The sequence below is a fragment of the Rhincodon typus genome, chromosome 20 (assembly GCF_021869965.1).
Source record: "Rhincodon typus isolate 14 chromosome 20, sRhiTyp1.1, whole genome shotgun sequence".
In the NCBI taxonomy this organism is placed as follows: domain Eukaryota; kingdom Metazoa; phylum Chordata; class Chondrichthyes; order Orectolobiformes; family Rhincodontidae; genus Rhincodon; species Rhincodon typus.
In genome coordinates this window covers 12,389,625-12,401,396 of record NC_063351.1, presented here as the reverse complement: position 1 = coordinate 12,401,396, position 11,772 = coordinate 12,389,625, and the positions used below count along the sequence as shown (strand labels likewise).

The 11,772-nt window shown below is 44.2% G+C and overlaps 1 protein-coding gene across 1 annotated transcript; it reads left to right on the top strand.

Annotated features, from left to right (window-relative positions):
* Nucleotides 1-439: 439 nt before the first annotated feature.
* Nucleotides 440-1,889, top strand: ch25h (cholesterol 25-hydroxylase). The gene has a single exon (XM_020529133.2). It carries the CDS (start codon nt 774-776, stop codon nt 1,599-1,601), a length of 828 nt encoding a protein of 275 aa, XP_020384722.2. The 5' UTR covers nt 440-773; the 3' UTR covers nt 1,602-1,889.
* The last annotated feature ends 9,883 nt before the right edge of the window (nt 1,890-11,772 follow it).

Below are 11,772 nucleotides of genomic sequence, written 5' to 3'. Positions count from 1 at the left end.
CCGCACATAAAAAAGCCAGTCCTCAATCACGAATAAAAGCATCAAGTCCATACATAAGAGGCACACTTGTACAGAAATGTTAGCCAAGGCACCATGGGGAATTTGAGATTATAAAGGGGACAGTTTATTACAGATTCCCCTGCAACCCAGTTCTGAATGCTATGATATCTAGGACAATCAGGAAGGGTGAAAGCAGTTTCCCATTTCAAGCCTAAACAGATGGAGCAATGAAACTTAAAATAAAACACCATCCTTCGTTTGAAAGTTTAAAGCCGGTCGCATGTCAAATTGGCAAATCCTTGACTGTACTTTAAGCATTGAGTTGAGGTGTTGACAGGTAGTGAAGTTATTTTGAGGGGGGGGGGGGTGTTATAGGGAAGGTTGCAGGGGACACTCCGAACCCTCGGCTGAACCCTCACTGATACCAATTGAAGCCTGGGGAAGACCGGAACTGCGCCTTTCCGAATGGGATAACCCATTGCGTACGTAGGGAAAGGGAAACCGAATCGGCTCTATCGCCAGAACAGTTAAAAACTAAAAACAGTCACGCTGGGCAAAGTTGCTTGCACAGATCTCTGCTAACGATCAGTGCAATGCAGAGACTTTATTGTGTTTTTTTTTTCTCTACCTGAGTGTAGAGAATAGTTGGACTGGGATCAAGGTTTCGAGAGGAAACTGTCGAAGAGAAGGTTGTGACGCCCCTTTGTGTTCGGGTACATAAGGCAGCAATAAAACAGCGTGTAGCAAACCTACACGCATATCGCTGAGCGGCAATGAGTAGTGCTGCTGGATACAATGTTACCCATATGGGAGCTATGCCGCTGGAGGCTGCCCTTCTCCTGCAGCCCGTCTGGGACGCGGTGCGGGCCAAGCAGCAATGGATCAAGTCTCCTTTCTTCCCAGTCGCCTTCTCCTTGGGGGTCTACTTGACTTTCTGCCTACCTTACATCGTCCTGGACCTCTTGGCGACCAGGCTCCCCTTCCTGAGGAAGTACAAGATCCAGGCTCAGAACAACCCGAGCCTGGGGATGATGGCTAGCTGCGTGGCTCAGACCCTGTACAACCACCTGGTCTACATCTTCCCGCTGTCGGTGGCCCATTGGTACTGGCGCCCGGTCCAGCTGCCGCCCTCAGCGCCCGAGCTGCACCGCCTCCTGCTGGACGTCACCGCCTGCCTGCTGCTCTTCGACTTCCAGTACTTCGTCTGGCACCTGCTGCACCACCGAGTGCCCTGGTTGTACCGCACTTTCCATAAGGTCCACCACAAGTACACAGCCACCTTCGCCCTGACCACCGAGCACTCGGGAGCTTGGGAGACCCTGTCGCTGGGCTTCTTCGCCGCGATCAACCCGGTCATTCTGCACTGCCACCCCTTCACCCAGCTGCTGTTCTTCATCTGCAACATCTGGCTCTCGGTGGAGGACCACTCGGGCTACGATCTGCCTTGGTCCACGCACAGGCTGGTGCCTTTCGGACTGTACGGGGGTGCTCCTCACCACGACCTCCACCACATGAAGTTCAAAACCAACTATGCGCCTTACTTTACTCACTGGGACAAACTCTTGGGCACTTACAGTACACTACGCAGCAAGAGTCGGTGATTTGCTCCTGCCCTCCTTTTTGCCAAGAAGGAAGGAAAGAAAAGACTATTATTTATTTGCTGTGGAAAGTTTGGACTTTGTTTGAGAAAGACTTGGACTCTGCTGCCCAGTGATTTGTACCAGACCAACACGATTTTGTAAAATGTATAGATTATGCACTGCACTTTAAAGGTTACTTCTGTTATGAAAAATGCCACTTTATATTGTTTTTCTTGCCTTGGAATAATATATTTTCAATAGAATTTTATACCTTTTATTTTAAGTTAATAAAACTGTATATAATTTTCATATAATTGTATTGGTGTGGTATTTGAAGAGTGAAAGTGCCTTAAAGATCAAGTGGTTCCTCATAGTCATAACATATTAGAACATAAGAATATAAGAACTAGGAGCAGGAGTAGGCTGTCCGGCCCTTCGGGCCTGCTCCGCCATTCGATAAGATCATGGCTGATCTTTTCGTGGACTCAGATCCACTTACCCGCGTTCTCACCGTATCCCTTAATTCCTTTATTGTTCAAAAAAAACTACCTTATCTTTAAAAACGTTTACTGAAGTAGCATCAACTACTCCACTGGGCAAGGAATTCCATAGACTAACAACCCTCTGGGTGTAGAAGTTCCTTCTCAATTCAGTCCTAAATCTGCTCCCTCTAATCTTGAGGCTATGCCCTCTTGTCCTAGCTTCACCTGCCAAGTTGGACTTTATTGACGGGATTTAGCGGATGCTTTAATTCTAGTATAGTCTGGACACAATTTAAATGGCAGGTACTTGTATTGGCCATTGGCCATTGGCCATCACCATTAGCCATTGACCTTAACATCAGTTTGAGAGGTGCCAGTTATAGGGTTTTGGGTGCTCTACTTTAGACAGAATGTCACAGAGAAACCTTTCATTAAGGTTATTGCTAAGAGGAGGAAAGAATTTGCCCAAGAAACTTGGCGAACTAAATAGGGATTAACAGAAATTACAGGGCCTATCAGGAATGAATAATGTTTAATGGACTTACCAACATAGAATGATAATAGACATTATCAGCAATCTTGAGCAGCACAGGTGGGTGGTTGTGTGCCAATTGATAATGTGTGGCAGAGGCAACCAACATGCCACTCAAGAGCAATGTTGTCGTTAGGATGTGCCATGTGACACTTTGAAAAGTACGCACAATGCAACATGCTGACTGCATGTGGTGGGCAGAAAATCAGAGTGAAGGATTTATATCTTTATCAGAAGCGCATTAGATCCACATTGTTCTAAGAGGAAAAGTCCCTATCTAGAAAAGATATGATGAGTGTAAGTTTATCAGATTTCATTATGTTTGCCAAAGGGTGCTTAAGTTGTGTCTATCAGGAATTCCTAAATGATCATTCCTAACGGCTGTTATTAAAAAGAAGTGACTGTAAGGACACAGTAGTGACCAACCATCATACTGCTCATGGCAGGTAGTGACAAATCATAACTACAAAAACTGAAGCAGAGGCCATTCTAAGAAGCTTCAACTGAAAACTGAAAAAAACATAGCTGATAATTGATCATTTTTAAAACTGTTTTTATTACGACTCACTGGGATAATGGTACTATTCCCAGAGTTATCACAAATGTGAAAAGATTTAATCAAACCATTCAAAGCTCCCAATTTGAGATAACAAGGTGTAGAGCTGGATGAACACAGCAGGCCAAGCAGCATCATAGGAGCAGGAAGGCTGACGTTTCGGGCCTAGACCCTTCATCAGAAATGGGAGAGGGGAAGAGGGTTCTGAAATAAGCTCCCAATTTACCTGACTGATGAGCCCAGGTCCGCTCACCAAATTTATGTACTTGACAAGAAAACAGCTATTTATTGCAACAGAGATAGTAGGAACTGCAGATGCTGGAGAATCTGAGATAACAAGGTGCAGAGCTGGATGAACACAGCAGGTCAAGCAGCATCAGAGGAAAATATTCTGAAGAAAGGTCTAGGCCCGAAACGTCAGCTTTCCTGCTCCTCTGATGCTGCTTGGCTTGCTGTGTGCATCCAGCTCTGCACCTGGTTATCTCTGTTTATTGCAACAGATTGTTTTTAACCAATAGCAGAAAAGAAACATGAATTACTAACATATAACTACTACACTCTCTACCCCTATTTTAATAATCCAAACGAACAAGTAAAGATGAGTGAGTTCAGGTACTAATCCAGAATACAAGCATCAATGGTAACAAGGTGTAGAGCTGGATGAACACAGCAGGCCAAGCATCAATGGATGTTTTCCTTCAGATATCTTCCAATATCTTTCAGCCCTTTGAGGAAGACCTGATGCTACCATGAAGGACTCTTCTTCTCAACTTTTTCCATTGCCTGAGGCGTGGTGATCCTCAGGTTAAACCAACCACCAGTCATCTCTTTCCAATGAGAGTGCAGCCTTACAATCCTGTGGGCCTATGACAGTGAAAGCAACAGGGCATCTGTAATCTTGATGAATGGTAGATTAACAGTCTATTACCTTAATCAATATGCATCAGGATTGAGATAAAAATAGGGAAATGACGGGGAAAGAAATAAAGTAAATTGGAGCCAAATCGCATTCAGAAAGATAAGTAGAAGAAATCATTGATTGGATTAAGAGAGAATCTTAATGGAAAAGAAACAAAAAGTGGGAAATTAATTTAAATATTACAGATGTAAACTTAAATAGAAGCAATCAATAATTTTGCACATGTATGAATGGGACTCAACAAATTATGTTATTCTTGTTGTTTATTTACAATACCAAAGCATGCAAGGCCATAGGCCAAGTGTTGGAAAATGGGATTGGAATAATTAGGTGGTTGCTTTTGACAAGCACAAATTCAATGCGCAGTAAAGTTTTTTTCTGTGCTGTAGATCTCTATTACACTATGATTCACATTGAAGGAATATGAATTTTCTCTTTGAAAAGTTATTTTTATTTGTTAGTCCTTTGAAGTGAGAATGACCATGTCTATCGTTTGGACTGTGATAGGGTTGTAGCAGGTATATAGGTGACAGCTAAAACCAAGCTGTGCCTCAAGGCTCTGCTGCAAATATGGCAGGATACACCATATCATTGTGTTATGGGTGAGGTGCAGACACAGTATCTTCTGTCCCTGCATTTTCTTTTTGTTTGTCTCTGACATATACTTGATTTTGAAGGAGACCACCTTTTATTTGATTTGTCCTAGTATGGTGATCCCAGATAAACCTCTCCCAGGAAATGGGTTTGATATCAATCCTCCCTAACTGGAGCCTTCACTGTGCCCATGTCGAGAATCCTTTGACACCATGAAAGTGCACTGCAGACTCAAACTTTACGCAAAAGATTAATTTTGGTAAGCAAGTCAGCATCAAGGAGAATCATCATCTAATCCCTACGGTGTGGAAGCAGACCATTGGGCCCATTGAGTCCATACCAACACTCTGAAGAGCATCCCACACACCACACCCCCTCCTCCCAACCCTATCCCTGTGACCCTACATTTCCTATGGCTAATCCACCTAGCCTGCACATCCCTGGACAATATGAGCAATTTAGCATGGCCAATCCATCCTAACCTGCACATCTTTGGAGGCTGAAGGAAACCAGAGCACCTGGAGGAAACTCACACAGACAGTCGCCCGAGGGTGGAATCAAACATGCGCCCCTGGTGCTAACCACTGAGCCACCATGCCACCCCAAGCTTCCAGCAATCCAGACAAAGGTATTTACCACTGAGGATTTGAAGCCCCAATTTTCTGCTGATGATTTTAATTGGAATTAATTTGCAAATTTAAAAATATTCACGAAACTCATGGCATAGCTAAGCATTAGTGCCAAAGATCACAAAACAACTTGTGATGGCTCATAATTCATGTGATATATCTTCCTCATCATTAGCTTTTGGGCAGTTTACAGTGTAATAGGAACAGGTGCATGAAACTCCCTTGAAAAGCTTTGTAATCAGTTATGAGGTGTGAATCACCATGTGATAACCCAAATAAGTTTTAATGTATTCATGTTAGTGCAGGACTGCACCCTCTCTCACAACACACCTTTGAAATTGTTCAATTTTTTGAGAAATTGTCCACATGAATGTTCTAGGCTATGATTTCTCCATCTTCACATTGATCATCTTCACTTACCTCCTAACTCAGTCGTTGGTGAAATCACATCAGTAAACATGGCTCACAGGTACTTGGAATTCTGTTACCAGCTATCTACAAACTCCCCACCTTCTTATGACAGAGACAAAAAGCACTATAGATGCTGGAATCCAAGGGAGACAAACAGGAGGCTGGAAGAACACAGCAAGCCAGGCAGCATCTGGAGGAAAGCAGTAGTCAACGTTTCTGGTATTGCCTTTCTTCAGGACTGGATGTGGGTGTGGGGGTGGCTGCAGATAAAGAGAGGGTTGGGGGGAGGGTAGCAGAATGGTGGTGATAGATGGACACTGGTAGTAGATACGAGCTGGTTGGTCAATGGGAGGGATGAATCCAGTTGGTAGCTGGAAGGGAGGGTCGGTAGGTGGAGTGGAAGGGAGGAGGTGGGGCTGGAAAGGGAGCCACGGGATGGGCGGGAAAGTTATTGGAAATTGGAGAACTCAATGTTAAGTCCTCCGGGCTGTAGGGTACCCAGGCAGAAGTTATGGTGTTGTTCCTCAAATTTGCACTGATTCACTGCAACACTGGAGGAGGCCAAGGACAGACATGTCAGTGGGGGAGTGGAGGGGGGAGGGGGTTGGCGGGGGGGTCAGAGTTGAAATAGGCGGTGGCCAGGAGGTTAGACTGGCCATTGTAAGCCAAGCGACGATACTCAATGAAACGGTCACCTAGTCTACGTTTGGTCTCACCGATGCAGAGAAGACCACATTGGGAGTACTGGGTGCAATAGAGTAGGTTGGAGGTGATGCAGGTGAAGCTCTGTCTCACCTGGAAGGACTATTTAGGGCCCTGAATGAAGGTGAGGAAGGTGGTGTATGGGCAAGTGTTGCATCTTTTACAGTTACAGGGGAAGGTACCGAGTGGGTTGGAGCGGTTGGTGGGGAGAGTGGTGCAAACTAAGGAGTGGCGAAGGGAATGGTCCTTGCAGAAGGCGGGCAGAGAGAGTTGGGGAGTGGGAGATGTTCTGGGTGGTGGGGTCTAATTGGAGTTGGTGGAAGTGGTTAAGGATGATACATCAGATGCGGACGCTGTTGGGGTGGAAAGTGAGGACAAGGGGGAGCCTAACTTTATTATGTTTGAGATGGTTTAGAGCTGTGGAGCGGGGAATGGTGGAAGCACGATGGCGGGCTATCTGCATGTCAGAGGAGGGGAGAAGAACGTTTTCTGAAATAGGAGGATATCTGGGATGCTTGGGAGTGGCACGTCTCCTCGTCAGAGCAGATACGTCGGAGATGGGTGAATTGGAAAAATGGGATGGAGTTTTTGCAGGATACAGGGTGGGATGAGGTGTAGTCTAGGTAGCTATGGGAGTCCGTGGGTTTATAGTAAATGTCGGTCCGTAAACTGTCGCCAAAAATGGAAACAGAGAGGTCAAGAAAGGGGAGCGAGGTGTATGAGATGGAACAAGTGAATTTGAGGGCGGGGTGAAAGTTGTTAGCGAAGTTGATGAACTGCTCCAGTTCAGCCTGGGTGCAGGATGCAGCACTGATGAATTATTATGGTCACGGTGGAAGAGTTGGGGAACAGTACTGGTGTGCGTACTGAAGAGGGACTGTTCGAAATAACCTACAAACAGGCAGGCGTAGCTGGGGCCCATGCGAATGCCCATGGCCACCTACTGGATTTGGAGAAAGTGGGAAAAATTGAAGGAAAAGTTATTGAAGGTGACGACTAGTTCAGCAAGACGAAGGAGGGTATTGGTGGGGGAGGGGACTGGATGGGTCTGTTGGAGAGGAAAGAAACTGAGGGCTTGTTGGCCATCCTGTGGGGTATGAATGTGTATAGAGATTGCACTAGGGGCCAGGGAACTGGAATTTTCTGAAGAGATGGAGGAGGTGGTTTATGTCCTGGATATAGGGGAGGAGTGCCTGGACGAAGGGGAAGAGAATGGAATCGAAATTGGAAGAGATGAGTTTGGTGGGGCAAGAGCATGTGGAGACGATGGGTCGGGTGGGGTAGTTAGGCTTGTGGATCCCCGCTCCCCCATGTAGGATGGGCCGAAGGGCTAAAAGTTAATGATGATATTCGACAGCTGCATAAAAAGATAGAATGTATAGGGCGGGCTGAGTGGCTAAAATTGTTGATGATACTCGACAAGCTGCATGACCTTAATCGCAGGACATTGCCTTGGATTGGAATCGTGAACGGTGCCAGGAATGAACCTAAGCCTCCAGACCCGCCATCGATCGAGGAGTCCCCAGTGGGCAGAAGGGTGTGAGACTTGTTGCTTTTTCTCTTTTCTCTATCATTTATTATTACCACTGTAGACATTTATTTTTACTTAATAAACATTCATATTCAAGCAAATTGCTGTAGTCGAGTTTTCTCTTAATTTTCTTTACTCCAATCTGGAAAGAACCGCTTGGATGCACGTTGTGATCCAAGACATTTTCAACGACGAGGGATGGGATTCAGGAAAATAGTTAAGAGAAGGGAAAGGCAACCGGATGCTCCGGAGACCTTCCGTATTCCAGGATGAAATGCGGCAGACTCCAGATTCTGGTCCATAGCTAACTTGTTGACACAATTAGGATTCCCGCAAGAATGGGAGATAGCTACAACCGGAAAAGGAGAGAAATGAGGGTTATTCATACAGGCTGCCATAGACAAATGCTTGCAGGAGGCAGGCTTCCCCAAAAGCAAGGACAGTGTACCACAAATGGGATGGATATTGTTAACAGTTTTGCATTCTACATGTAGGGAGTTGGAAGAGTGCCAGGCCAAAAACAGGCATCTTGAGGCTGCATTGACGGTGGTAGAACAGCATAATGTTATTCTAACACAAGCAGTTCAGACAGCACAGGGAAGAGGTGAAAAGGCAGAGGAGAAATAGAACCAGATGGTATGCCATTTGACGACAGTACCACAGAAAAAGAGAGCAAAACGGCACAATTGGAACATTGACGCAGGTAAAGGGTGCACCTTATTAACCATACAATGGGATCCCCACCATTGGGATGGAGACATTTGGTATTCATCTGATTCAGAGTCTGAATGGACGGATGGGGAAGAGGATGCTCCACCTCCAGAGCTACCCTCAGGGAAGGAACTAATAGCACGATTCCTAATAACAAATAAGGAAAAACAGGTAGGAGGACAGAACCCACAGAATTCGGGAAAAGTGACAGATTACACTATGTCTGAGTTGCAGGATTTGGGGTCATGCTTTAAGCAGAACATAGAATATAGAACATAGAACATTACAGCGCAGTACAGGCCCTTCGGCCCTCGATGTTGCGCCGACCTGTGAAACCAATCTGAAGCCCATCGAACCTAAACTATTCCATTATCATCCATATGTTTATCCAATGAAGTCAGGAGAACCCTTGGCCTCTTTGTTGACACGGTCATGGGGCCAGGGTGCCACCCATATTACGCTCAGTGCCACAGAGCGAGGGAATCTGGGAGCACTTAGTGTTGATCCACATGTGAATAGTGTCTTTAGAAACATAGGGCAAACTGGATCATTGTGGAATGCACTGACACTACAGCAGGAAACAAGTACCCTTCCTTAATATAATGGGAAGGTGATGTCGAAAAATGGGACAGCATACCAGGAGGTATAAAATGTTTGAGGGATTTGGCTATGCAAGTGGATATATATTCTCCACAGTTTCAGGGTGCAGACCAGGAAGCTTTCACTGCTGTAATGAGGAGCTGGCTAATGTGAAGTGTCTGGACTGGATGAGAGATGCCTTCTTAGCCCTATTAGGGCCAGCCCTGGGACAGGCAGTGGGACAGGTATGTTTGCTGTTAGGGCAGTTAGAAGATGTGGATGCTGGTAAGTGAAGAGTGAGGCCCACACGAGCAAGTGACAAACAGGGACAACAAGTTGGAGGTGGGATGGGTTCAAAGGTGAAACAAAAGATAACCAGAAGGGAAATGTTTGCAGTGTTTCTGAAAGCAGGAATAGAGAGGAGTAAGATAGATGGAATACTTACGGGTGCCATGTACAATATGCGGAGAATGCACTGCTCTCCAAAGCGTAAGGAAATAAGAGAGATCAAATTAGATGTGGAGGGAGGAAAGGAAATTCCAACAGAAGACAGGGTTTGCACTCCACTCCAACACAGAAAAAGTTGAAACCATAATAATAGATAAGAAAGCTAAAGCTGTTCCAAATCAAAATTCATTCATTAAAGATGCGTATGCTTTCCGACTGACAAGCAATGTCCCACTACAAATAGGCAGATTCCACAAAGTAAAATGCATTCATCTTTTATGCAAGATGTTGTGATTTTCAGCACTCCATGTGATCAGTCAGTTAAAGCATCTGTGACCTTTGCAATCAATCCAATTTCACCTTTATTTTCAGATTCTGTTAAAAGTCATGTTACTGCTATGTGCCTCAAACCTCCCTACAATATCTACTGTATCTTCTCCAGTTACTGAAACAGTATTTGTGACGCAGTCAGAACCTTCACCTTCCTTTCACACAGATTGCTTCAATATGAAACCCAATACCAACGTGTTTGGACCTGTCAAGGAATTCAAACCCATCATTCAGAAGACTGTATGGAACTGCTCACACGGTTCTCTAATGGAAGTTTTCCAATCAGGACAAAACAAAGATGGCTTAGATAGATTTCTGATAGAGTGATAAATGGCAACCTTAAAAAAAAATTCATTTATTGCACCAGAGAATGAACACTCTGCACTTTTGGCATCAATTGGAGCACACAGTGGAATTACAAAACTGAAACAGACAACTACTACAGTATCAAAAGAGCAACAGGGATGTAAAGGAATATTCTCAAACAGGACAACTAGCCACTGCATCTTGTGCTCCTCCTCTTCCTCCTACTACCCCTCCAGATTTTCCAAAAATTGAGATGTTCACTACCAAATCTGTTGCGAATGCAGAAGAGGCACGAAATGCACTATTAAAAGTGACTCAATCTGGCACCAGTGCAGCTCACTTAAGAAAGGTCTCCATTCTGAGAAATCCAGTGCAAATCAATGGAAGGCTATGTTCTGTACCAACATCAAGCTGCTCAAGTCCATACATTTCGTAACGAGCAATGTTGGAAATAATCAAGCAATGACTTTAAAATGTCATTCAGAATACTTTCAAAAATACTGAAGAAGTGTTAACCTTTTGTGGTCTGGTTAAAATGCTCCTTTGTCTGTTGGTTGCTAAATGTCGTCTTATACAATTTCTGTCTTTTTGTTCCCTGGAGCTCAAGATCTGGAGACACTTTAAAGTTTTAGTTTGCATTTTGGGAATGTATGGTGATTTGAAAGTGTGTTGTGTGTCTGTATCTGTGTGGAGCATGTATGGTTAATATAATGCCCTTTTAAGAAACCATCAGTGCTTGTGTAAAGCAAAATCTGCGAAATGTTGATTCAAAAATTTGATTTGTAAAGCTTGGTAGACATTTACTTTTTGGAATTAGCTCTGCCTAGTGTTTGGACTTGGGTAAAATTTTAATCCCAGAAATTACCAGATTTGGAATTTCATTTTCTGGCCAGAGTGAATTTCCAAATACTGCTTTAACACAAGTGAATCTTTAATTCCCGATGATAAGATCGACTCATGTTAATGTGCAAGTGATAGGGAAATCAGAATGTTGAAAATGTAACTCCCTGTGTGCAAGGAGTTTAGGAAAGGCAAATTTAATAAAGAGATGGGCTTTTCCTTCCTTCAAGGAGGAGGAGAGACAGATGACATAATTACATGCAGGAGTTTACACCCCATTCCCTTCATTGAATCCAAACTAGCTTAATACTAATGAACCCATTCTGCTTGACATGGAATGGATGTAATTTGTTTTTTTTAGAAATTGAAGACACTGAAGGCTGAACCCGTTTGCAGAATTTCAATGTTGCAACATAGTGATGGATGAGGCACCCTCAACCCATCAAGCCATTCATCAATAACACATTTCAGTACTGGGGTACAACTGTGGAAATATCAATTGTTGTGAGTGTCAAGAATCTCAAAACCATTGAGCCTGGGTATACTTAAGTATATTATGACATAAACTGTTAAGACTCACATGCCCTGGTATTCTAGGATAACAAGGTGTAGAGCTGGATGAA

Coding starts and splice junctions, on each gene's coding strand:
- ch25h (XM_020529133.2), top strand. CDS start 774: ATGAGTAGTGCTGCTGGATACAATGTTACCCATATGGGAGCTATGCCG.